Source organism: Myiozetetes cayanensis, unplaced genomic scaffold, assembly GCF_022539395.1.
Source record: "Myiozetetes cayanensis isolate MyiCay16 unplaced genomic scaffold, myiCay2020 scf12, whole genome shotgun sequence".
Taxonomy (NCBI): domain Eukaryota; kingdom Metazoa; phylum Chordata; class Aves; order Passeriformes; family Tyrannidae; genus Myiozetetes; species Myiozetetes cayanensis.
Genome location: NW_026086826.1, coordinates 23,872,431 through 23,899,515, shown reverse-complemented (window position 1 = coordinate 23,899,515; position 27,085 = coordinate 23,872,431). Strand labels below are relative to the sequence as shown.

At 53.0% G+C, this 27,085-nt stretch overlaps 1 protein-coding gene across 5 annotated transcripts in view; it reads left to right on the top strand.

Moving 5' to 3' along the window:
- The window catches only part of NOS1AP (nitric oxide synthase 1 adaptor protein), a 44,049-nt gene that overhangs the window by 14,859 nt on the left and 2,105 nt on the right, over positions 1–27,085 (top strand). Inside the window, exons 3-11 of one of the 5 annotated variants that reach the window (XM_050307052.1) lie at positions 16,206–16,298; positions 16,679–16,737; positions 17,340–17,448; positions 17,694–17,835; positions 19,063–19,202; positions 19,759–19,926; positions 20,973–21,138; positions 21,696–21,845; positions 26,762–27,029. In XM_050307052.1, the coding sequence (XP_050163009.1) occupies positions 16,206–16,298; positions 16,679–16,737; positions 17,340–17,448; positions 17,694–17,835; positions 19,063–19,202; positions 19,759–19,926; positions 20,973–21,138; positions 21,696–21,845; positions 26,762–27,029 (1,295 nt within the window). Of the gene's footprint in view, positions 1–16,205; positions 16,299–16,663; positions 16,738–17,339; positions 17,449–17,693; positions 17,836–19,062; positions 19,203–19,758; positions 19,927–20,972; positions 21,139–21,695; positions 24,771–26,761; positions 27,030–27,085 lie in introns of those variants that run through there. The other 4 variants (XM_050307051.1, XM_050307050.1, XM_050307054.1 and 1 more) reach the window with 4 other exon arrangements.

Below are 27,085 nucleotides of genomic sequence, written 5' to 3'. Positions count from 1 at the left end.
TGATCCCATATTGCTACCAACATGCCGCCTACTTGATGGCACGAAATAGGTCTCAGGATCTCATCCTGTGGTTAGTATTTAATCAACAAACTGGTCAAATTAGTACCCAGATTGATTGGAACAGCCTTTTGTCCAAGACTGCCCACGAGGAAAGGTTGTTTTCAAGGAGAGTTGGCCAAAGCATGGTGGCCCTGGCTTTATTGCCTGCCTTAATGTCATGGCCAAGATGGGGCAAGTGCTTTTCAGTAGAAATGTGGACGTTACTGGCAGCATTAAGTAGTGTGAGTTGTAATTCACCCTTAGTAAAATTAAAAGTTCAGGGAGGTAAATGACTCTGTGTGGCAGAGGGCAGGCATCTAGACTGGCAAAGAGGTGTGAAGTGTGAGCCATTAATTCTGGAAAGGAAGGTCTGAGCCCCAGGGAAGGTGGTTAAGGATGGTGCTTTGGGCATTCCTTGCCAGAGAGACTTTGGGAAGGCACTGAGGACAGACATGAGCAAGGGCTGTCTGCTGGGCGTGCTGGGTCATGCGGTGGCAGGAATGACTGGGCTCAGCAGACATGAGACCTGGTGGGTGCTGAGGAGACAAGGTACAGACATGCTTCTCTTCCCCTGCTTGCTGGCTTCATTAATCAGTCCTGATAAGCTCGTTCCCTTTTGGCTTCCAGCTATGTCCTACCTAAGAGTTCTCTGCTGAGCTTGAGGCAGCAGCATGTCCCTTGTGGCTCCAAAATGTGGTGAGGTGGAGAGCTCCATGGCAGGGGGTCCAGCCTGGGAAAGAGCAGGGGGTTCCCAGCTGGATGGAGAGCTTGGTTGAGAATGAAGGAAACCATAACTCAGATGGGGGAGCGCGGTTTGGGAAAGCTCCTGAGCCAGGAGGTACATGCCAGTGTGTGATCTTCCTCATGCCTCCAGTCTCTCTGAGGAGCTCAGCACTTCAGCTCTGGGCAAGTGTCCCACAGGCAGGAGATGCCCAGGGCTCTGGCAGGAGCACATCGACTGACGCTGGGCATGCCAGCACAAGCAGCAATGTTCCTGGTGGGTGATGCTGGCCTGGAGCCAGTCCAGTGCCTTTGAGAGGGCTGGGAGCCAAGTAGGCGCCAAGCCCGGGCCAGGACTGGAGCTGCTGGCAAAAAGCTGGGAGGCAGCAGTGCCTCCTGTCCCCTACATGCCCGTCACACATCCTTGCCCTCTGTTTGCTTGGGTTGGCCTTCCCTTGGTTGGACTCTCTTCCTTCTCAGAGAGCCTACGGTGTCTCCCTGTGATTCATCTCGCTCCCTGGCTGGGGGCTTTCCCCACCAAGCTCACAGTGAGTCACGTTTCCAGCTTGCCGATGCCATCATCTGAGCCATGAGCAAACATGTGCTCGGAGCTCAAGGGAGAGGACAGGGAATAACATCTGCCAGGCTCCCTGAACATGGGGGAGAGGGCAGACCTTCAGCATTGCTCCTTTCCAGCCAGGGCATGCTCTGCCGGCTCCCACCCCTTCTCGAAGTTCATGGTCAGTGTGTAAAGCAATTTCACAAATGTCCGTCCCCTGTGTGCTCTTGTACTTCCTCCTCTTCCTCCTGCTTACCACTCGTTCTTCCTCAGAAATGGTTCTTGGAGCAGGTTTTTAAAGATAGCACTTTTGTGTTGCACAATCCGTGGGACACAGCAGGCTGGACAGGTAACCCTGGCTTTCTGTGGCTCCTTCCTGTGAGGCTCCCATGTTGCACACATGGTTTTGGTAGGGCAGCAGGCTCAGTTCGGTGCCAGGGCTCAGCTGCACTTGAGGCAGGGGAATATGGCACTGCAGACCTTGCTTTCTGCAGCAGTGCAGCTGGAGTGTGGACACACACAGTGTCTGTGGGACTGCAAATGCTGTGCAGGCTGCCAGAGGTGCCCACGGGGCTCTCCTCTTCTCTGTGTGCCTGCTCTGGCTTTTCCTCCTGTCTAGAAAGGAGTAATTTGTTGCACACTGTGGCTCGTGGGCATGGACGGATTTAGCCTGGCTGTCAAGGCAGGGGTGTCTGCAGCTTGTTCTGGGAGATCTGGGGTCATGTTAGCGCTGGTAATTGCTGTTTGTAAGGGTTTGAAGAGTTCTTAAAGAAACCATTGTCCTTTGATAGATCTCTGCTCCTTCTGCAAGGTGACAGAGCTGCTCTTGATAATCTGACCCTCAAACTTGCATAAGTCTCTGCAGAAGGTTTTGTTGTTGAGGGAAAGGGTTTAGTGTCACCAGCTGTAACACACCCAGCTCAGCACACACCAGCCCCACCACTGTCACAGAGAGCTGCTGCTAGAAGCTTGCTAATGAAGATAACCATTAGCACTTACCTTTGCATTTTAGAGTAAATTTCTAAGAACAGCACAGGTTCTGTGCTCCTGGCTACCTGAGAGGTTGTTGAGAGGAAAAAATGGGTTTGAGAGAGGCATGTTGAGGTCTGGTTGATTTCAAGGGCTGCAGTTCATCCTGGCATGTCCCAGCACTATCTGGTCAGCACACTGGAGAACTTGACCTGCCCCCTGTTCCAATCCCTTTGAGTTGGTATCTCCCCACACCCATGGCATTGCTTTTATTTGGAGGCTTTTTCCTTCTTGTTTACTGCAACGTGGAGTTTTCCGGTGTTTTTCAATAAATCAGTGCTTTCATTGCTTTTCTGCCATCATGGCAGTGTTTTACTCTTGGGATGGAGTGGGTCCAAATGCTCCCTGGTGCTGAGTACTGATGCTGCATGGGCCTGAGCAGGAGAGATGCAGGCAGCCTTATCCTGGGCAGCCACATCTTCCAGCCAGGCATGAGTGTGTCCAGAGGGGATACCTCACTCTTGCTCTGTGGTTAAAGGGAGAAATAGCTTAGGGAAAGGAGACCAAAGAGTTAAAACACTTCACCTTGAGAGGGTGAGGGGGGGGGCAGGGGTCAAGCAATATTTAATACCTGTTTTATGAATGTGAAACTAAGACACAGGGAGACTGAGTCACTTGTCAGACTCCTTCTGAGGGAGACATTTCTGCACAGGGAAGCAGGCTTGAATTAAAATCAAACCAAACTGAAGTCAACTTCAAATGCTATTCTTGTGTATGATCCTTTCTGTTCTCGTGCTTCTCTGCTGGTCCTCAAAGGCCAAGTACCCCTTGACGTTGAAGTGTTCTCTGTTTCATCACCTCAGAAGAGATGCAAAGCCTGGGGCTGCAGCCTTCCAAAAACAAAAAAAAAAAAAAAAAGACACGTGCCCCAGTTTCTCCACTGCTAAAATTAATTCTTGGTGGTTTTGGCTTGTTGCAGCAGAAGATGTTCCAAGGGATGCTGTACACCAAATAGCCAGGGGGAGAAAGTGCAGTGTCAGAACCTGCCGTGCAGCCTGCAGCAAGGTGAGAAGGGTTTTGTTGCTCAGCCCCGTGGCTGTGAGAGCTGTAAGGATGTTACAGGTTCCTGCAGTGTGCGGGAGCAGAGGAAAAGATCATGTCTGTTTAAAGGGAGAGGCTGCTAAAACTATTGTGTGAGCCGGTCTGTGAAATGGATCTCGTTTAATTAGGGAGTCAGAGGAAGGGATGTGTCTGTTGTAGGAACAGACAGAAGGAACACTGCTGAGGACAAGAGAAAGGAGCCAGGCACTGTCCCCATCCCAGCAGAGAAGGGCTGTAGTGTGCAGAGCATGATGAAAGCCCTGGAGGTTCCCTGCCTCCTCCTGTCTGTACCTCCTCACCCGACAGGGAGGCTGCACAAGACTGCTGCTTCTCTATATGCCACTGTGGCCATGGATGTGGTCCCTGAATGCTCTGGTATCCCTGTAGATGATGGCTGGTGGGGGAAGTGATGTGCTTCAACTGGGATTTTTGGATGGCATGGACCTCCCCCTCTGAAGAGACGTCTTCCCAAGGTGAAGACTGTAGACAAAGAGTTTAGCCAAATTTGGATGAATTTTCAGAGAAATTTGGATGAGTTTTCCTTCTCAGGCTGGACTTCCCTGATGGAGAATGAGGATCCCAGTGATTCTTAATTTGTTGCTTGGTTTTCAGCAGTGTTAGTTTAAAGTGATGGGGAAAAAATCCCCAACCAAACCAGTTCCCCATGCCATGTGCTTGCCTGTAGAAACTGCTGATCTGTTTCAGCAGAAACTGCAGAAGTCGGCCTAAAGTGTGTATTTACCACGGGAAACTTCAGCAAAGATGGTTGAATTTTAGCTTAACTCTCTTAACAGAAAACAGCCCTACAATGTTGTTCTTGGATTGCAGTAGTGATATGCATCAGAGAGAGCCTTCTCTTTCTTTTCCTCTCCAAGGCCTCCAGTTTTTTTTTTAGCATTTTGCTCCATTGACAATTTCTTATTTCCTCTTAACATGATGGATGGGACTGGTCTGGACTCCTTCAAACACTCCCTGATCCTTGGGAACTTTGGGGATGTGTGCATTTCTCCAGTACTGGAAACACAAAGAGCACATCTCTGCTGACCTCTACATACTTGTTAAGAAATCCACAGTATCTAAAAGGAGATTAATCTAGAGTAATTGTCCAAAGCTGTTGGTGAGTGTGACTAGGAGTGCAGGTCTCCTGGAGCTTTCTGTTAAAAAAGACTTATCTTTCTGTGGTTTGAACGGATTATACTTCAACTCCCAGCTAGTTGATTTGGTGCATTTGCCTAAAGTCAGAGCCTTTGATGTGAGGAAGCTCTTCCCAAGTCCCAGGTCTGAGCTGCAGATAAATCCCCTCCAAACATGCTTTTTGGATAAGCTAAACAGAGAGAGTTTGTTTTGACCTCTGGGATGTAGGAGTCTGGGAAAGCTGCCTCATGTTCTTGTTGCTTTTTTCTAAGTTATTTTCTGTTGCTTCTTTGAAGTGTACAATAGAGCAGCACATGTTCTGTTGGAATGGGTTGTATTGGTAGTGATTTCGGCAGTGCCATGTTTTGAGATAATGTCACCTCTCTGTTTTGCTGCACGTTGCTGAGGACCACATTGTCTTCATAGTGTCCTTTCCACCGGACTTTTCCACTTTCCGCCTTTTGATGGCTCCAGGGCTTTTCTAGGATACGTTTCTGCATCTTGCAGATGCAGCTTCTGTTCCTTTTTCCTGTGAGAGGCTGCTTGGCCAATGCCTTATAAAATCAACCTGAAATGGGTAGATGCCAGATTCCTGTACACTTGACCTGGATAGCAAGTACACTTTTTTTTTTTCTCCCCCCAGACCTGCATAAAAATGAGCATTGCTGTGCTCTCCTCACTGGAGTTTCCTGGAAGCACAGTGGCATTCTGTCATCTGTCTGTCTGTCCTTGCTTCATCTGGGGCTCAACCCCTGAGGTGGATTTCAACCCCTCTTTTCTAACTCCACCTGAAATGTTGGCACTTCTATTACTTGAAAATTTTTTTATAATTCTGTGTAAATCTGTCTAAAGGACATTATTTGTGTTGCCTTTAACATGTAGAATTTAGTGAATGGTTTTTAACACCTGCGTTAGTTATTGCTGAAATAGGAACCATGAAGCAAGTGTGATATGAATAATTACCTCTTTTCTCTGGTTACAACCCAGAAACATTGTTGAGCACCGCCAGCATCTAATGAGCCCCACAGGGCTGGCTTGTTTCTGATGCACCAAGTGTTTAATGCTGCTGCTCATTCATTGTTTATTAATTGTCTGAATTTCATAATTGCTGATTTAGTTATGGTATTACCAGCCTGCCTTCCTCTGTGTGTCACTGCTCCTCTGCCTGGCTATTCTCATCTGCCTTCTCAGTTGGTCTTACTCAAGCTTTTTATGCAACTGGGGGAGCAGCTCTGTGCCGAGCAGTAAAAAAAATACAGAAATAAATCATGTATTTCACAACTTGGGGTGTAAATATCACTGTGTTGTGATTGGGCTCACTTTGGTGAGCTGACACCTTTCTGAAGTGCTGCGTGGGTATCTTCTTAGGAAGGTGCCCCTTGCTTTGTCACCAGCCCTCAGGGTGGATTTGGGGTGACTGTGCTCTTCTGCAGTATCAGCCCTGTCTTTGTCCCTCCACCCGTGGGTAGGGATTATCTCAGCTGCCTTGAGGCAGGATCTGTCTTAGAAAGAAAGCATTTGGGGAAGAAAGCTAATCTTCAACGCAGAAGTTTTGTTTCCCTTCTCAGGTGGAGGAAGGCGCTGGGCTGGACATTTCCTGCGCTGCTCAGTCCTGTGGTCCCCCGGGGCATCGGGACTTTCTGGTGCCAGAAAGGGGCAGGAGTTTATTAGGGATTACTGTAAAGGGGCATGACTAAATTGCTGCAAATGGCAATGCTGCTCTTTAAGCCAAGCTCAGTCTAACACATGGGCTCAAACCCCCTGTGGGCTGGGTGAACAGAGGCCATTTCCAGGCTCTTTTAGTTTCTTCAAAGGGCGATTCCACCAAACAGCTTGTGCACCCACTGCCTGCATAGGTCGAACCAATGCATGTCTAATTAGAAATACCACAAATTCCAGTCAGATGTGGGGTTTCCAAGGAACGGGCTTCTGTTTCTTCTAGCAACAGGTGGCAAATATTAAAACGTGCACAGCTCGATTCTTGTCTTCTCCCTCCCGGGCTGGGAAAAACAGTGCGAGAGCAGTGCCCGCAGATGCACACAGAGCCTGTCCTTGTTTTCCTTAACTGAAGGAAGTAGCTCAAAGCCTGGTTGTTATTTCTGTAACCAGTTCGACCAGTATCCCACACTCACCCACTCCCGGTTAATTTGCACTCTCACTTGGCCATTGGAGATGGCAGCGTGCGAAGGCAGGGGGGAGCTTGCCACCTCCCACACAGGTCCAGTCTGTGCTGTTATCACTTGCTCGGATCTCTGAAAGGGGTCTAGACATGTTTTCAAGGCTGGAGGCTGGCGTGCTGCATGGTCTCCACCAACCTTCATGACCGGCTGAGAGGTGCCACTTTTCCCAGCCCCTGAGCTCCCACTTGGAGCTGTCGTTGGGTGTGCCCGAGCGGGAGGAGAAATTACATAGCTTTCTTTTGTAATGCTGGTATTAGTCAAGCCCCAATGAAGTGGACAGTACCTCTTGCACAGGTACCTTGTTGGCTTTGAGGAGCTGCTTGTGGAACTGAGGGATGTTGCTAGGAAGTGTGCTCCTGCTCCACCAGCTGCATCCCTCATGTGCACTGTGCTGCTGCATCCCCCGGCACACAGAGCAGCTGCAAGCTGCTGATGTGTCTCAAGTCTCCTTTGAACCTCTGATTTTCAGGTGTTTTTTATTAAAAAAAAAAAAAACCACAGGGAAGTATGAAAACCCTAAGGATTTCTTGTAAGGGAGGTAAATAATCTTGTAAATGGAAGTCCGGAAAAGAGGAGGTGAGAATAAGCTCTCACCTGGAAGAACTTTCTTCATTTAACCCTGTGACTGGTATTGATTTAATTTTTACCAGTTCTGATTTCTCTGAGATTCCTGTGAAACTGCTTCTACTGCAGATGGCTCGTGTACGTGTCCCAGTTTGCCACCTCAACTTGTGAAACTCGGAGGTAGTGAGAGGAAGTGGATGGAGGCAGCTATCTGGTAGGAAATAGCAAACCAAGCAGAAGGCATTTATTGTGAAGCATTCAATGTTATTGGAAAACATATTTTGTGTGATAAATGGGTATGCTGAGATCCTGGGATGGTTTCAAAGCAGCAACCTTAACTCTGCTGTGCTGCTCTCACAACATGGGTATTTTTAGACTGATTCCCATTTATACCCATCAGTACTTGCAACCGTTACAGACGGTTACCAAAATTAAACCTGAAGTTGGATGGGAAAATAGGCACTGACCTTGTCAGTGCAAACCAAAATCATATCTATTTCAGACAAACACATGTACCTCAGAGCCACATTTCCCATATGTGCAAATGCAAACTCCAAGGAACCGTGGAAGAGTTTTAAAAAGAATCATTAAGCACAAGAACAAGCATCCAGTACTTCGTTATTCCTTCTCTTTTTCCAGTTACTGTGCTCTTTAATTTAAGTCCAGCTATTGGCAAAACCACAAGCAATGGTGTGTAGACAGGGGAAATTTAATCCTGAGGAGCAGCTTACACCTGAGCTAGCAGGATGGCAGAGCTTTCCAGCATGTTTGCCCATGCCACGCTGGCAGTTTGCCAATGGAGCTGGTGGGAACCTTGATCCTGCCCTCAGATGTCTCCAAGATTCTGTGCCCCACAGTGGGAATCATCCCTGCTGCAAGTGCAAGAGCTATGGGCTAGTTTTGTCCCGGATTTTGGCAACAGGAACAGGGAGCACAAGCAAAGTGACCACACCAAGGAGATCTCCAAATATCCCTGCTGTCCTTGTCTATTCTTCTCCCAGCCCTGAGGGGGAACAGGAAGGTGCTGTTGGCATCATGTGGGCAAGTACCCTGCTCATGTGTGGATCATGGGCACAGTCATGGCCAGGCATGTTCTTTCAGCTGCATGCAGGAATTGGGGTGGTAAAGCCTCCTCACCAGAGCTGTGGTGGGATGTCACGCCCATGCTAAAGGGTGTGGGGATTCTCAACAGACACAGGCAGCAGCACAGCACTTTGGTAGGGTGGCTTAAGGTAGTCTTTTAAAAATGGATTTTAGTCCTTTTATTGCTGATGACATTAGTAGGCTAAGCAGGTATTCCAGTATGCTCCCCTCTAGCAAGCCTGAGTCCCCTGAGGGCATAAAGTACAGCCCAGAGTAGTGGACTGTCAGATGTTTTGAAGCCTTGTCCAGAAATGCCTCTTGGATGAAACTGATTGCCCTTCTGGGAGGTGTCGTACTTTCCAGTCACTTTGTCCCCTGACATCTGCTGCTGCCCAGTGGAGCTGGAGGGAGACTCGGATCAGGGCAGGCTGGCAGGTGCATTTCTGTTTTCAGGGCAGCAGCCCACAGTGGAAGGGAGTGATGCTCCATGCTTGGGGACCTTGCTGGCAGGATCCTGGCTCTCTGCAGCCCTACCCTTCTGACAGCAGGGCTCTGGGGAGAGGCCGTTCTGCCTCCACTCCCTGCCGTGTGGCAGACTGTGCCCAGCTGTCTTCTGAACACCACCCGATATTCCCGGACCTGTGTGGCTTGGAACTCTTCTGATCTGCAAGGCTGCTCCTGGCCAGGTGGCATCTGTTTGCTCATGTGCCAAAGCTGTATTTAAATCATTCTCTTCTCCTCTGCAGTGCTCTTCTCTTCCAGGTGCAGTTGCGTTTGATGCGTCCCGTATGCACCCACCAGTCCCAGCACACGGCTCCTGCACTGGGCAAGCGGGGTGCAGTGTGTGCCTTATTGACATGTGGCCTTTCCCAGCCTTCTGGCCCACGGAATTGTTGGTTCACAGGCCAGATGGGCACGCTGTGGTCCTGTGTTCACTGTGCTGCCCACCTTGGTGTGTGCAGCCTCTCCAACACTGGAAACCATGCTTCTCCTCCATTAACAAAGCACCAGAAGGAGAAAGAAGAGATGAGGTATTCTGGCTGCAGTCTGCTCCTGGTGCTTTGGCAGGACCCCAGCGCTGAGCTCTGGGTGTTGATTACCCCACAAAGGGCTAGCAGGAAGCCAATGCTGCATTCCTGCTCCTCCAGCTTTCTGTGCCCAACCCCGAGGCAGCTTGGCACTCCTGTCCAGGAAAAAAAGGCTTGTCCCTCACAGGTTCCTGTTCCCGCACAGCCCACAGGTGGCTTCTGAGTCATTCAAGGGCACTGGTGTTGGTGCCGTTTCTTTGTGTGGTTCAGTAAAGTGAAATCCTTGTGCCCTGCACAGCGCTGCTGTTTGCTGTTCCTCGCAATTACAGCTGTTAGGATCCCAGCAAGGTTTCTCAGGCTTCCCTCCTGTGGGTTACGCCTGAGCTCCTGTACATTTCTGAGATTTACTGTCACTCCCGGTGTTTTCAGCAGCACAAATTGCAAGGTATGTGGTTCCCCCCGAGTCGTTAATTCTCGGCGCCGCGGAGCCTGTGCCGATTGAACTCGAGCTCGGCTGTCATTTTGTAATAAGTTAATTCTTCATCAAGAGCACAGCACCGCTCCTCCCCCAGAGTGCTGGGAAAGCCGCTGCTAGTCTGCCACGTCTGTCATTAGCCCGAGCTGACCTTGGGTTAAAGTCTAACTCCGAAAGTATTTTACGAGGTGCTGTGCCAGCCAGCTGCGAGGAGGAGCCGCAGGGGCTGCCAGGGGAGGCGGGCACTGCCTGTGGGAGCCGTGGGAGCTGCGGGGGCATCACCACGGTTAGGAGACCTCGGGGTGCTCACAGTGCAGGGTCCTGAACAGCCAGCCCTTTGCGTTTGGCAGAGGTGGCTCTGGGGGATCCGGCGTTGCTGGCAGTTCTGTGTGCTTTCTGGATAAACACAGAGAAATACTGCTTTCTGGCAAAATTACATCCCCTTCAATGCTTTTTCTTATAGCAGAGTAGCAATGAGTTTTGTGGGAATTGCTTTTTCCCTATTAATTGAGTTCTCAGACCACTGCTCTTTCCCAGAAAAAGCTTGTAACTCTGGGTTTTTTTTAGGGATGGGGATAGAGGATGGAAGGGGATGGGGCAGTTCAATGAGCTTAGAGAAAATTCCATTAAAAAACATTTTGTTTATTTGCATTCTGCATTTATATAGCATTTCTGGTACCTTCCCTCACTGATGAATGGTGCTAGTGGGCAGACTTAAAACTACCCACGGCTGGTTAGATGGGCTGGGATGAACTGAAGGCACTTTTATTCAGGTTATCGTTTTTTGGATGCTCGTGAACGTGGGGGGATGATGAATCTAGAAAGATATCATCTCTCCTCTTTAGTGTCTGATCTGCCTAACCTAGTGTGCAAGCGCGTGGTTGCAAGTTTTCTTACACTTCTACTTTGTGGAAACACCACAACAGGGGTGGATAACATCTTTCTAGGGATGCTGAGTTTTCCCTGCTTTTCACACATACCCATCAGACTCGGATTCATACATAATTTTACTCCAAGCTGACGAGGTTACATGCGCTCTCTATTAAGCAGCATATGTTACTCAGTTCTCCAGAAAGGGCAATTTTAATATTCTGCCAGTAGGAATGTGTTGCGCAATGATGCATACACCAGCTGGCTCCTTTTCCTTCTGAAGTTATTTAAATGCTGAACTCCACATAAAAGACAGATGTTGAGAACAGACTCCCACAAACCTGAGGTCAATGGTAGAGCTTTCGTGCTCTGATGGAGTAGATGTTTCTTTTCCGGGAGAAAAGATGAACGTGTTTTTTGTGGGCAGTGTAATACTAAGGGATGATCTGTATTCACTTTTTAGCTGGTTGGGTTTTATGGGTGATCTTATACTTCTTTTTCATTACTGAGACCACCATTGCTTTTTTTCTCGAATAGTTGTGGGATTTTTTGACTGATGCATCTCAAATGTCCATTTTCAGTCTTTGCTCAAAATTTTAGTACAGTTCTTAGGGCTTCAGTTGGAGACCGACTGTGAAGCTGTGAAAGTCCAGGAACGGACAGTTTCTCTGTTGCTTTTTCTATTTTCTGTGTATTTCCCTGAAATTAATTCTTCTCTGTCTTCTGGGATTGCCACATTTCTATAGCCAAGAATTAATATAATTAACCCAAGCTTGTAATATTATTACAGGTATTTAAAGAGCCAGAATCATGCCCAAGGTGGGCAAACTACCTGGGCTGAAGGCTAAGAAAGCTCTTCTGACTGTTACACCATTTAGTCATTTATAAGTAATAAAGTGAAATGCTACATGGTGTGAAACACAAGGGGATCATGGGAAAGCTACACAAATCCTCTTTCCTTTCTTGATCCCAAGCTGGATAATTATTTCTGTATCACTTCTTTATTAAGCCTTAGGCTGAGATTGGGCTCCCCAAGATGGAGCTATTGGTAGCTGAGCTTATCATGTGTGAAATTCTTTTCATGGTTTTTTTTCTCCTGAAGGAATCACCACAAAGCAGAATGCAATGCCCAGGGAATGTAGGGTGAATTGCTGTCACCCAGCTCCCTGCATCAGATTACAGGGACAATCCTATTGCTCCTGGTGTAATGAATAGCAAAGCTTTTACTCACGCCCCAGCATCCCCATCCCCTCCCGGCAGTGGAATGGGTCCTGTGCTGGTGGCTTTGACAAACCCCCATTTGCTTTGCTGCAGGCAGGCAGTTTTGTACTGGCTCAGAAAAAAGCTTCTTAGCAGCAATGCTGTGGATTGTAGCACATCTTTGTGGATGCAGGATGTATCCCCAGCAAGGGTTGTAATGCAGTGGTCCAGTGTTTCTGGAAACATGTGCGTTTTCTTTTCCTGTGGGTCAACCAGTGCCTGCTTGTTTTGGATGCAGCAGAGTGGCTGTGCAGACCATCTCATAGTCCCTTTGGTGGCACTTCCAACCCTGTCATCTCTTCTGCTTTCCTCTCAGCAGCAGGAAAAGCTAAAACCCTAATGCTTTTTATCCCTTTTAAGCTTTGTTTTGCAGCAGAAGGAGGGATGTTGACAAACACAGGCAGATACGCGGATCTCTGTGCCTGGGGCACACACAGTTGTAGTCAAGAATAACTCCAAGCCAGGGAGGTCCCAACTGGTCATACAGAGAGGTTTTTCCATGGCCCTGTTGACTAAAGGGGCTTGCAGGGCAGATATTAGCAAGGGCAAGTCCTGTCCACATCACCATGTTGGTGAGACTGTCTGAAACCTCCAGTAGTCTTCAGGAGCAAAAATACCATGCTGGCATCTGTAGCCTGCTAGTGGGAAGGATTTGCCAAGGCTTTGGAGAAGTCCAAGGAGGTAGCATAGGTACTCTTCCCAGGCTGGAGGGAGTGCATGTGCAGGCAGGGCACTCAGCCCAGCCCTGAGCACTACTCCTGGGCTGGTGCCTTGGGCTGGCTGTCACCATCAGCCACAGCCTTCCTGGGAGCTGCAGGGGCTTGCTGGGTTGGGCAAGGGCATGTGGTAGCCTTGCCTTCTTCCTGCCTTAACCAGCGAGCAGCACTAAGCAGAGCCAGGCATTGAGCGGGGCTGGTCGTGGCACCTGCTGTCACTGCTGTCGTGAACTGCTGCCCCATGAGATGGTGCAGATTCTGCCCTGCACAGCTTTGGGTTCATCACTTACACTCTCTGTGGCTTAGATCTCACTTAGAGGAACTGCACAGAGCTGATGCTCCCTTAGACCAAATTAGACAGCCCCTCAGGATCAGCAGTGCTATCTCCTGGCCCGCGGGACTCAGCTTGCTTTCCCTGCACGGCCCCGGGATGTGAGAGGCGACTCGGCTGAATTGCTGTCTTATTGAATCCTCTTCCTTGCTAATTTATTATTAAGTGATGGTTAGTGTTTCATTAGAGCCCCGGTGGGCATGAGTTCATTAGTGTTTTACTGGCTGGAGCTGTGCTTTGGTGCATGGGAAGCGTCTCCCAGAGAGCCTCTGGGCTGGTTGGAGTGACTGCACTAATGAGCTCTGGATGGGGCGGGATGGGCAATAGCTCTCTAAGCGCATGGCTCAGGCTTTCAGAGAGGCTTGGCTTTCACTTCGGTGTCAGGATAAAGACCTGGATTTGTGGAAGGGCTTAACAAATGTGGCTGGTTGTCGCTTTTGAGAATTTGACTTCTTTGCTTCCATAGGTCCTTGCTGGAGTTTTGCCATGAGCCGTTGGCACAAAGGGACTTTGGCTTTAGTGTGGCAGAGGCACACACTGTGTGGCACAGGCACACACACAACAACTCTCCCCACAGCATTCCCTTCTGCCAGGCTTGGGGCGAGCCTAGGCAGAATCCCTTGCCTGCAGCCAGGGATTCCAGAAGCCTCTCCAAGGAGCTCTAGGTTTATTCTGTCCCTGAAACATGCCAGGGCTGGGTAACATCTTTGCTGAAACCTCCTGGCCTGTCTGCATTGTTGTCCTGGAGCTGTTACTCACCCAAAAAAACAGGCTAAAAATAGTCTGTTTAACTCTGGGATATTTTTCAGGCTTGATGTCTCTTCCAAGCCCACATTAATTAGCACTTGGGGTAACCCAGAATAGAAGCCCCATGGCACCAGCAGCTTGGAAAGGCAACTTGATGTTTATAATCAATGATTGTTAGGACCAATAAATCAGGCTGCAGTGCCCCAAGGTGCTGTGCAGTCAGCCTGAATGCTGCAAAGAGCATCCAGCTCAGCCCTCAGCTCCTGGAAAATTCACACACAGAGCTTCAGAAGGGGCTGGGTTAGTTACTCCAAGGTAGTCGGGCCAGAGCTCACCTTCTCAGGGCTAAATCAAGACATTTCTCTAGTGTTAGGTACCAGGCACCTGATCTTGGCACTGATCTGCTGTCTTAGCAAGGCACAGAGAAGGGGCTTTTGAATGCACTTTCACCTCTGCTAGTAATGGTGGGAAGGGAAATATGAATGGTGGGACCTGGAAACCCACACCAATGGGTTCTTTGTTGAGGGACTCTGGTGAGACCCTTCTCCATGAGGAATAAGCTGTGCAAGCAGCATATGGGTATGTGCTGGGGGTTTTGAGGCTGGCTGTAGCCACTCCCCTGTACTCAGCACTGGTGAGGCCACACCTTGAGTGCTGTGTCCAGTTCCAGGCCCCTCAGTTCAGGAAGGATATTGAGGTGCTGGAGCAGCTCCAAAGAAGAACAACGAGGCTGGTGAAGGAACTGGAGCACAAGTCGTGTGAGGAGAGGCTGAGGGAGCTGGGTTTGGTTAATCTGGAGAAGAGGAGGCTCAGGGGAGACCTCATCACTCCCTGCAGCTACCTGACAGGAGGTTGTAGCCAGGTGTGGGTCAGTCTCTTCTCGCAGGCAATCAGCAGCAGGACAAGAGGGCACGGGCTTAAGCTCTGTCAGGGGAGGTTTAGGTTGGATATTAGGAAGAAATTTTTTACGGAGAGAGCAATCAGACATTGGAATGGGCTGCCCAGGGAGATGGTGGATTCACCATCCCTGGAGGTTTTTAAGATGAGACTGGATGTGGCATCAGTGCCAGGGTCTGGTAACCACGGTGGGGTTGTATCAAGGGTTGGACTTGATGATCTCGGAGGTCTTTTCCAACCTGGTTGATTCTATGATTCCATGATTCTATGGTAGGAGCCTGAGCTCTGCTTTCTCCAGCCCGTCACCATGGCTTCAGCCCTGGAGATCGTGGGCTCGCCTGGCCTGGCCATGGGGGAGGGCAGAGCTGCATTCCCTGCACTGTTTTCCAAGCCATCTGAATCTCCCATCCCCATCGGCGATTTTAAAATGGCTTTGAGGAATTGTGCTTTCAGGTCTTTTATCATTTGATCACAGGTCAGGGCCAGCAGCTTTTCCTGCCTGCTGGCTCTGGCTGCCAGAGTTAATACATCATGCGGTGCTGGAAATGTCACGGCGAGGCTCGGCGCGGGCTGGAGGCAGGGCACTGCGTCGGGAGTCTGCCCTGTGCTCCCTCTGCAGAGACACTGCCGAAACAAGGAGAGGATGAATTAAATCCCACTTCCTCAGGCAGGCTAGGTGCAGGATGCAGGGCTTTTCTGGGCACAGAGGATCTGCCTCCGTGGCTGTGCACAGCACTCTGCACATGGGACCAGTGCATCGGGTACCTGATGTGGGTGCACCTGTGGCAGACAGGTTATGGGACTCCTCAAAAGTCCCACAGCAGGAGGTTGCTCAGCCTAAATGGCTTATTTAGCCTATTCCCCTGCCAGCCCTCTAAATGTAAGTAAAACTAAATGCCGAAGTGGATGGATTTTTTGGGAAATCTCATTCTCTCCCCAGGCCAGACCAGAGCTTTGTGTTTAGCCACTGATCTTTGGAAGTTCCTGTTGGGATTTTTTCCTGTCCAGTGACTTCTAATTGAAGTGGGTAATTGCATTATCCCATATCCCCTGGGGAGGCTCACAGAGTCCTCAGCAATCATCGTCATTTTTATACTGAGCCCAAAAATACACCACTCTAAATGCCATTTCCCTCACCAGAGCTCAGCAATGGCCACAAGCCAGTGGGGCAAACACGGTCAGGCTGTGCATCCCTGGGAGCTGGCAGGGCTAGGGATGTGGCAATCCCTCTTTGGGGAGGCTCAGCCCTTTGGAGGGTCAGAGTGAGTGCCTTTGAAACAAGCTACCATTCCCAGCAGCATCCTGGGGCCGGATTGCTTCAGTGTGTCCTCCTGCTGGGCAAGGGAACTCTGCAGGGCAAAAGGATCTCTTGTCGTGCCCTAGCATGGATGTGCATGTTGATGCAAGCATGTGAGATCGGGAAAACCTGTTCCTGTCCCTCTTGCCCCTTCCTCTCGCAGCCTCTTCAGCCTTCCCTGAGATTGTCCTGGCACAGAAAGGCTAATTCAAGTGTTTTCTTCCATCTTCCGCAGTATGAGTTTAAAGCCAAGAATATCAAGAAGAAGAAAGTGAATCTCATTGTGTCAGTGGATGGTGTGAAGGTCATTCTGAAGAAGAAGAAGAAGGTAGGCAGCCCTGGTCCCTGGGACAGCAGCGCCTTGACAGCAGGAGCTCTCCCTTCCTGGTGCAGAGACCTGCAGCATCCTTGAACTTCTGGGAAAATCTGGTGGGCTGGGAGAAGGAGGGATGGGCTGGGATCAGGCATAGGTGGACCATGTTTCCACAGCGTGGATGAGATCTTCCTGATGTGGGTGTAGAAAGGGCTTGGGGGGCCCCGTGGCAGGTGATGTGAGACGTGGCTGATCCCCAGCAGGATCCAACCCTTGGTTCCGTGGGAGCAGCAACAGACAAGAGCTTCCCAAGTCTGTCCCTGGACTGTCTCTGTCCTGTCCTTGTTCTCAAGGACAGCATCTGACGTACTCATTTTCAGCTTCTTTCATTGCAGAAAAAGGAGTGGGCCTGGGATGAGAACAAAATGCTCGTCATGCACGACCCCATCTACAGGTAAACCTGATGGGTGAGGGGACAGAGGCTGACTGCCATGCCATTTGCACCACACTGGCACTGCGCTGGGGACTGACCATGGAGAGCTCTCACCACTCCTGCAGAGGGCAGCTCCCTGGCTCGCGGTGCTCTCCAAAGTCCCCAGCTCCCTTCCTCCATCTTGTTGCCAAAAGCAAGGGCATGGGGTGTCTGTCACAGCAAAGCTGAATGGGGTCGAGGCAGGGCCCCAGCCCTGCTGGGGTGGGGGGCAACAGGCACCCAGGCAGGAAGGCCAGCTCTGAGCAGGCAAGGAGTGAGGTTTGCTCTCCTCTGTCCCTGGAGGGCTCCTGGGTCGCTGACTCTGTCCCTGAGGGCTGAGCAGAGAAGTCCCATGCTGCCTTTGCAAAACACTTGCTGCTGATGAATCAGCAGGCTAATTTTCCCAGCCGAGGCAAAACCACTGCCAAAAAAAATTCTGATGGGCTTTTGCAGGGATGTGCTGCAGGGGCTGGGGATCTGCCAGCATCCCGTGCCCTGGGAAGTGCTGGCTGTGGCCTTGGCAGTCTCCTGGGCATGTAAGTGATGTGTATGATGATATCTTCCCTTCCTTTCTGTCCTTGCAGAATATTCTATGTGTCTCATGACTCCCAGGACCTAAAGATCTTCAGCTACATTGCCAGGGATGGGTCCAGCAACATCTTCAGGTGCAATGTCTTCAAATCCAAGAAGAAGGTAAAGGTGCTGGGGTGCTCATCCCGTCATGGTGTGGTCTCGGTGGAGCAGTTGGGGCAGGATCCGGTGGGGCTGCATTGCAGTGGCAACTCAGGGCACACCGGGGATCTGAGCTCTGGTGCCCCAGGCCCCGTGGCAGCACATAGAGATCCCTGAGAGCTGCACCAGGCTGGGGGTTCACCAGGCAGGGATGGCCCAGCTGAAGTTACGTCCCTCCTCTCCTCTCTTCTCCTCACCCGCTGCAGAGCCAAGCCATGCGCATCGTGCGGACGGTGGGACAGGCGTTCGAGGTCTGCCACAAGCTGAGCCTGCAGCACACCCAGCAAAACGCAGACGGGCAGGAGGATGGAGACAGTGAGAGGAATGGAGATGACCTGGATGTCCCAGGTATTACACAAAGGAGGAGGTGGGGGTGGCACGGGGGTCCTGGAGCCTGGCAGACACCTTCTACAGAAACACTGTCTTGCTGGCTGACACCTGTGGGGAATAGATTTGCACAGCAATCTGGCCTGTGGCGCCTCTGGCTCAAGCTGGGATCTTGCCCAGCAAGGAGCCTTCGCTAGGTGTTAGCCCTCATCCTCGCAGACATCCCCCTTGCTGGGAGCCCATTAGCAGCGCCCGGGACTCTGCTGGGTGCCAGAGTACTCTCTGTGCTTGGCTGCACACACTGCAAACATTCCCTCGCTGCTCGTGCAGCAGAGGCCTCAAGCACAGACCTGCCCTGTGTCCCGAGGCACGCCCGGGGCCAGGGCTCTCTGCAATTCCCTGAATGGACTAATCCATGTTTGTGGTCTTGCATCAAGCTGCCAGGTCTGCAGGTGGCCTGCAGACCCTGTTCCTTCTCAGCCCCTAGATAAAGGGTGCAGGAACAAGTGCTTCTGGCTAGGGGGGCTGTTGGTGCAGCCCCCTCACCCAAGCTCTGCGGGGCCCCAGGGAGCTGCCCTGCTCCTTGATGCCTGTGCCTGTGCTGGAGGGGAGGCAGAAGTTTTGCAAGAGCTTGGTCAAATCCCCCTCTGGTGCCAGCCTGGACACTGATGGGTCCCGCTGCCTGCTTGTGTGTGGATTGCCTGCCCTGCCATCCCATGTTGGGGCCAGTTCCCCCCATCACAATAGGAGCAGCCTGGGCTGGGCTGCGGTTTCCTGCTTGCCTCTGTGACCAGTGCTGTTGTGATGACCTAATCATTGGGCTGTCCTGGACCGGTCATTGTTTGGTTTTCCTCCACACAATGTCCCAACCATGATATCCAATTCCCTGGAGAATTCTGAGCATCTGTTTTTTGTTTTTCTTTCCCGTAATCTCTTGTTTACCTTTCTTTATCTTTATCTGTGTTTTCTGCTCTTGGTGACCCATTTGTCCAACCTCAGGGGTTTTGGCTGCTGTTTCCCAGGTTTGGCGTGCTGGGGCTGGGTGTGTTTTTGACTGTAACCCCCATCCTGAGCAGGAGCAGGAAGAGCAGCTGTGTCTCTGTGTACCTGCTTCCCCCCAGAGCTGGCGGGTGGGTGGCATGGGGGTGGTGGGGACTGACCGTGGGCATCGCTCACCACACTCGGGGTGCACCACAGCGAGCTGCTGCCCCAAGCAGACTGTGCTCTGCTCTGACACTGCTCCCACAGCCTGCCGCCTCTCCGGTGTGGAGAGGGCAGCCGCCTCAGCGGAAGAGACGGACATCGACGCCGTGGAGCTGCCGCTGCCCGGAGCCGACATCCTGGACTTCAGCCGCGGCGTGACCGACCTCGACGCTGTGGGCAAGGAGGTGGGTGGCTACACCGGTGCCAAGCTGCCTGGGTCCCTGCTCCCCGCTCTTGGGGCACTGCACGGCCCCAGCCCCATGGCTCTGATGTGCATCCCGAGGACCCAGGGATCAGGAGGGATTCAGCAGCATTCCCCAGCTCCCAGATCAAAGCCATCTGCCGCTGCAGGGCTGCCCTTTGGCTTGGGGCCCAGGACGCTCCTGGAGAGCGCTGTGATGAGGCTCAGCTATGTGCAGCCACATGGAAAGTGTTTGGGGCAGAGCTGATAGGGATTTTTTTCCACCAAAAAACAAAAATAGAAGACCTTTTCTATACAGTGGAAATTCCCACTGGAAGCACCAGCCTTTTCTGCAGAAGTATTTGGGTTGTTTTTGAAACTGAAAAAATACTGTCTTCAAAGTTTGTCAGCACCCCCAGCAAAGTGTGCATTTGCTTTGAATGTAGTTGCTTCTTTCCTGGGTATTTTGGGGGGCTGCTCTCTTCCGCAGCCTCTGTGTGCCTGGTGGCTCTCTGAGGTGAGTGGCATGGGATCACACTTTCCACATTGGTGTTTTGCAGGGCTGCCTCCACCCTGAAGATATCCTGACAGCGTCACCCAAGATGCTGCTGCCCTCATCTGCCCAGCTGCCTGACCTGGGAACACCCCTCTCTGCCCACCATCAGATGCAGCTTCTCCAGCAGCTCCTGCAGCAGCAGCAGCAGCAGACGCAAGTGGCTGTGGCACAGGTTCTCCCCTCCACTCTTTCCTGGGGGCAGCAATAGGGCTGGGGCACACTGATCCCCTTGGTGCCACCAAGGGGAGTGGCACCTGGAGGCAGTGTTGAGGGCATGCTGCTCTGTGGGGAGCTCCAGGCAGAAATGTTCAGGTGGCAGCTGTGGGAGAAACTGTGGCTCAGAGGATGGGATGTGCAGCAAGGGGAGAGGAGTGGCAATTTGCCCTGGCCCCATCATGAAAGATGAGGTGCTTAGGTCTGTGTGCCACCAGGTTTCTTGGGCTTTCAGCCCCTGTCTGCTTGCCAGTACGTGGCCTCAGTGTTCACCCTGAATGACTGCTGCCTGGGCTGTGTGTCTGGCTGCTCACTCTCCATGCAGCTATTTTTCATTTAAGCAGCTCTGGCTGCTTTATCCAACTCATTACCTGAGCTCTGCTTGTTCACTGACCCCTTGCAGTGCTCTCTGCAATTGCTCAACTTTCTTCCTGACCTGGCCTGAGCAATGGGCTCCAGCAGCCTTTTTGTGCTGTCCTGTGGCTTTCCTCCTCTCGCATCAGTAAACCAGTATTTGTGCTTCTGGCTGAGCTGCTGCCCCAGAGCCCATGTGCCTTCTGGGGTCACAGGCTGCAAAGCTGCTTTTCCCTCTAGAAGAGGGACCTGCATCCTTGGGGAATCCTTTGTGTCTGCCCAAGGACGGTGTTGCCTGCAATCCAAAAGGGCTCTGTGATGCCTGCTCAGAGTGTAAAATATTACACCCCTTGCTCTTATGACTGATAGTCTGGTCAGTGCTGCCCCCCTTTGCCTCAAGCTTTGCCATCAGAGAGCCCAGGGGACCATGAGCATGCCCTAGTGTGACACTGCCACCCACCCGGTGTGACACTGCCACCTGCCCGCACACTCCCCATCACATCTGCGGTACCCACAAGGAGTGGCTGCCTCATCTCACCATTGGGTGGGATGCTGGTGAGCCCTGGTAGATGAGTGGTGGTGGCCAGAGTCGAAGCCCTCGACCCTTGAGCAGCATCTCCTCATGCTCACGTCCTCTTGGCTGTCCCACAGGTGCACCTGCTGAAGGACCAGCTGGCAGCAGAGGCGGCGGCACGGCTGGAGGCCCAGGCTCGTGTGCACCAGCTCCTGCTCCAGAACAAGGACTTGCTGCAGCACATCTCGCTCCTGGTCAAACAGGTGCAGGAGCTGGAGCTGAAGCTGGCAGGGAACACGACGAGTAAGCGCTCCCGTCCCTTCTTCTTCCCTCACTTCTAGCCAGGGCTGTGGGGCACATTCATGTGGGTGTTTCTCTTGGGGTTTTTTTGTGCATTTCTGTTCGTTTTGTTTAGAGGGATATTTGTGCCCTTCTGGCCAGGCTTGTGCATGTGCAGCAGGGTGCTTGCATGTCATGTGGGACGGGGCTTGGGGAGGGCTGTATGGACAGGTACTTACCTACCTCCATCAGCTGTATGTCTGCTTTCCCCAGTGGCTGCATGCTCTAGGCCAGCTCCATACCAGCCCAAGAGCCCCTTCTTGACCTTCCTCTCTAGCAGATGTGGCCATCAGCTCCCTGCAGGAGCTGGGGTAGGAGACAGATAACGTTTTGTCCCTCAGAACTGGCTCTTTGTTGGTCAGCAGCAGTAACACCAAATAAGCCCCTCTAAACAGTGGCAGTAGGGAAGTTGGTAGCCAAACGACCCCAGCCTGTCCTCCCCTGGGCAGTGTGCGGCCAGCCACGGTAGCCAGGGGATGCCCAGGCAAGCTGGGCCTCTCAGCTGTGCCCTTCTCTTGCAGCAGGCTCCCAGGACAGTCTGCTGGAGATCACCTTCCGCTCCAACGTCCTCCCTGTCCTCTGCGACCCGATCACCCCGCAGCCCGAGGACACCCACCCGCCGCCGCTGGGCCCCAGCTCAGCTTTCCCCAGCACCCTGGGCAGTCCCATAGGTAGGAACGACTGTCTGGTGAAGCTGGAGTGCTACCGCTTTCTGCCGGACTCGGGGCCACCTGCCCCAGAGCCACCGCTGGGCAGCCTGGAGCTCATCAAGTTCCGCGAGTCGGGCATCGCCTCCGAGTACGAGTCCAACACGGACGAGAGCGAGGAGCGTGACTCCTGGTCCCAGGAGGAGCCGCCACGCCTGCTCCACGTCCAGCCCAGGCAGGACCTGGGCGACAGCCTGGAGGATGAGATCGCGGTGTAGGGGGGTCAGCAGGAGGTAGTGCTGAGCAGCCAGGACCTGCCAGAGCTGCGACAGACCCTGGCCATAGCCCAGTGGCCCTGGCAGGGATGGGACAGCCTGGAGGGAGGGGGGTGGAGGGGGGAGTGTGAGGCTTCCAGCACCCAGGCAGGAGGTGTACGGAGGTGAGGTGGAGTCGTGCCGAGGGGTTGTGCCGGGCGTGCTGTGCTCCAGCGTGCATGGGCTTGTGTGCTGAGCTGGAGCATCCCTCCTTCTCAGCTGACAGTGAGCTGACAGCTCCTTGTGCTCCCCCCTGCCCCTCTTCCCCCAGACTGTGTGTCCAGATGAGGCAGAAGCAAGGGGCTCCCTGCTGGATTAGCCCCTGCTGCTGCCATGGAAGCAGTCAAGGAGAGGAAGGGTTTTTCTGAGGAAATAAGAGAGGAGATGCAGGGCAGTGAGCAGGGGCGAGAGGGACCGAGGGGGGAGTGCTGGGGTGGTGAGCAAGGATAGAGTGGCTGGCAGGTGGTCTGGCTCTGTGTGGTGGACGAGGTGGAAGACAAGGATAGGGTCATGCTACGTTAGAGTTGGTGACAGTGCACTGTTGTAGTGGGTCTGTGAGTGAGAGGTGAGGCATGGAGGGACAGTGGGGACGAGCCTGGAAAGGAGCTGAAGTGATAAGATGAAGTTGCACAGGCTGGCCAGGTGCAGGCAGTTCCTGCAGGGTGATGTGGCACTTTGAGGACAGAGTTTGTCCGTGCCTGAGGCAGGTGGAGGGCACGCAGGCACAGCCACTCCTCTCCCAGGCTGTGGAGCAGAGAAGGTGGCATAGCTCAGTGTGGAGCAGGGAGCCAGGGAATGCAGCACTGGGCTGTGGAGTGTCCTCCCCATCATCATCTAGTCCTTTGGCTCTTTGGCACACCTGCCAGGTTTCAAAGCCCTTTTGGTGCTCTCAAGTCACTTTTTCAAGCACTTCCTTGCACCCCCATCACCACAAACTCCCTGCTTTGCTTTACAGACAAACCCTCCCATTTGAAAGAAGTTGTTTTCCTCTAGACCAGGGCTGGGGCTTGCAGTGCTGGCATTGGTGTCTGCAGGGCTGAGCACAATTCCACCCCTCAGTGGGGAGTGAACTGCTGGTGCCTGCAGAGGGCCTCTGTCACATTTATGGTTTACACCCTCCAGAAAAGTGAATCCAAGATCTCAGGACCCTCCACCAGTCCCCAGGATGCTCATGGCTGAGAGCCATCTGTGGGGGCTTCCAAGGGATCCAGGGCTTGTTTCTTTTCTGCAAGCACTTTTATCACCTGCCTGGTGCTACAGCCTCTAAGAGGCCATGACTGAAGGGGTTTGAACCAGAGTCCTGATGTCTGCTCTGCTCCCTGTGGAAGCACTCAATGAGGTGGGGATTGGCACAGTTGTCTTTCTCCCCATCCTCCCTCCTATCCTGCTTTTGCTTTGCTTTGTTGCTTCCCTGCTGCTCTTGCCTTTGCCAGCTCTGTCTCTGCTCGATCTGCCTGCAACTAACCCCTGGCTGACACCAGCTCTTGCTCTCCTCCAGGGCTTAGCCTGGCTGCTGAGGAAGGTCCATCACTTGTTTCTGCCCACGTCCCCTTGGGACTGAGGGCTGCTGAGGAGTGAGGTGTGAATGCGACCCCTGGGGTCAGTATAAGCTGTGCTATGTACCCTCTGCCACAAGACAGGGCTGGATGATGTGAGGAGCTAGAGAGTCCCAGTGGGAAGGAAGGAAGGACATGTTTTAGTGTCCCCAGCAGTGCCCTGGTGTCCAGGGGAGCCCCTGCACCAGCCACAGAGGGGGCAGAGTGGGAGAGGGTGTTGTTTGGTACGTGGGTGCTCCTGTCCTCTGGCCACCACTACCTCCATGTGCCCTGTCCCACACTGCTGTGGGCACAGCATTGTGCTAGCCCCTCTGCTGGGAACCCCAGTATCCCACTGCCAGCTTGCAGCAGTTGGAGGTGAAAGCATGGGGTGGGAGGCTGGTCCAGCTAGGAGGAAGAAGTGGGTATGGCAGCATGCACAGGACATGGCGCAGACAGGGTAAGGATGCATGATTGAGCTTGGAGAGGGATTTCCATGTGGGCAGACAGATTGTTCAGGAGAGGAGACAGCAAGAGCTCAGCTGTACACACAGGGTAGATGAAGGAAGAGCCTGGGAGGAGCAGCAGTAGGACAGAGGTCTCTTCCAGGCTGGGCTGCCTGAGAAAGCAGGCAGGGAGGAGCCATCTCCTGAGACACCGCTCCAGTCTGTTCCTGCTCCACACACACAGCCCAGGTGGGGTCCCTTGAGAAGCTGTCATGACCAGCTGTGGGTCTGGGCTCCTGCCCGACACTCTGCCCACAGGGGACAGTGGCAGGTGCCCTGCAGGCTGATGGGATGCTGCCAGAACCAGGTGGGACTGCCAGCACCATGCCACACCGCAGGTGTACATGTATAAATGACCCTCCTCCTAAGTCAGCACTGCCTCCAAGATGCCTCTCTAGCCTCTCACTTTTATTATGGACCTTGACAGGGAATTTATAGCTATATTTTTTGTCCTTTCTTTTCCTACAACTGTCATATTACTAACTGTTGACTCAATCTATCTGGGAAACCAATCTGTCAATGTAAGTGCACTTAACCCTTGGGTGTTGTCATTAGTCAACTGGCTTTTGCTAAATAAATCTTTCTATTTCTCAAGGCTTTCTGTTGTCTCTTTCTTCTCACTGACTCTCTCTCTTTCTGTACTTCCTTCCCCCTCCATGCTGGTTGCCAGCACCAGCAGTGGCGTCCTCTGGCCTTGCACATACCCCCTCCAACCTAAGTCTACTCCCCTGTTGTGGTGCCAGCCCCAGGCTACCCATGAGAGTAAGGTGCCCTGAATATTTCTTGGAGTAGAAGGGTTTCAATCTTCCCCTTCAGCCAGTTCATAGCACAGGCTTGTCTCAGGGCTGACCCAACAGCTTCAGGGTGCCAGTGGGTTCCTGGTATCTGCAGAGCTCCCCACAGAGATGCAGAAATGCTAAGCAGCACTTTTAGGAGCTCAGGAGATTTTTGTCTGCTGAGGAAAGAAAAGTAGGGAAGAGCCTCTCAAAGGATGGCAGTGTTGCATAGGAAGAACAGCACAGAGGCAGGGCTGGCTGATTCTAAAACAATTTATTCTGCCGCTGGCAGGAGTGGTGGAGCAGTGCCCTCCCGTGGTGGCTGCCTGGCTGGTGGGGCTACATGGACACCCTGGGGGCTGCAGCCTCCTGAGCTCCTGCTCCCCCAGGGCACTGAGCCTGCAGTAGAACCCGTTGCAGCTGTAGCCCTCCTGGGAGCTGTGCTGGATCTGGGTCTTGACCAACCACAGTGTGGGGAAGATGCGGCAACACGACATGCACTGGTAGCCATGCTGGAGCACCGGCTGCCACTGGGAGGTGGTGAGGATGTCCTGGATCATGATGCTGGCTCTGCTGCTGCCCAGCCTGTCCCTCTCAGGGGCCTAGGGGTCATCTGAGGAGTCAGAGGAGGAGCAGATGCTCTACAAGAGGTTGTCAGGCTGCTCTCGCTTCTGGGGGATGGTGTCCAGGCTGAAGGAGAGGCTACTCAGGCATTGCTGTGTTGTTCCTTTGGTGCAATGAAGTGGCTGTAGGATGAACCTCAGGACTGGTAGATGCTTCAGGTGCAGGCATGGAGCTTGCTGGTCAGCAGGACTGTGGGGCCAGAGACTGCAGAGGAAAGGGCCTGCAGTGAGTCAGGGGTCCCTGTATGAGTCTGGACCCCATGGAGTTGGAAGTAGTGCTGGGAACCCTTCCTCTGTGTCTGTCTCCATGGATGTGAAGGTGGTTGGCTCTGTCCCAGAACACGCCCCTGGGATGCAGAGGTAGAGTTGGGCGCAGGATGCTGGTGGGCACTGAGGCCTTGGCAGCACCAGGCTCACCCAGCAGCTGGCTGGAGCCATCACACAGAGAGCTACACTGGCATGGGGGCAGCCATGGGGCGTCCAAGGTGGCACTCCCGGGGGCAGTACCTACTGCTTCAAGAACTCTTGCTGGGAAGACATGGGGGAAAGCCAGTGTAGCTCAGAGGTGGGGTGTGACTGCAGAAACCCACTGGGTCTCCAGAAAGTACCCACTGTCACCCACCACACAGACCCACTCTGGGCTGAGGGAGCCTTGGTGGGGTGGCCAGTGCAGAGCCCAGGCTGTGGGTGCCCCCACTGCAGCCCCTGCAGCTTTGCCAGGGCCTGAGTGACATGACCCCACATGAGTCCCATCTCCACAAGGTAGCGTGGCTGGTCCAGGCAGAGGGTTGGGAGCACACCCCACCTGGCAGTGTGGAAGGGACAGGCCTTCCCCTTGCCATTCCCTTGGTAAATACTCTCTCTCTCTTTCTTTCCACAACCTGCTTTCCAAGTCGCTCGGTGTCAGGTAAGAGAAGCTTTCGGTGTGTTGGCAGTGCCAGCGTGGGGCCCTGGGCTCGCTGCTACCCTGTCTTGCCCCATGCTGTCCCCCATGCATGCACTGCCCTGTGCAGCCCTGGCACGGCCTGGCTGCCCACAGCCTCTGCAGGGCTGAAGGAGCAGCCTCCCTGACCCCAAGGTTGCATTCCCATGCTGCTGGCAGGCAGCTTCAGGCCAGCCATCCTTGCTGGGATTGATTGCCCTCCAGCCTGGCTCACGTCCCGTCTCTGTTCCCTTCCCCCTCCAGTGGACCAGAGCATGTTTGAGAACACCAGCGCCAGCACGGCACCCACCCCGCGGCCGCAGCACATCCCTTCCTCTGCGGGCACTCTGCCACAGCCCTCCCGCCCCGCCAGCAGCCAACACCTCCGCAACCTGGGCAAGGCCGTGGGGGCCAAGGTGAACGACCTCCTGCGCCGAAAGGAGCCTGCCGGCCTCCCCAGCGTGGGAGCGATGGAGGCGAACGCCGGCGTGGGCGCCATGCTGGGCACAGCACAGCTGGCTGTGGAGGATGGGTGAGTGTCCTGCAGTGTGCACCCTGTGGTGGGGCTACTGGGACAGGCTGGAGGGG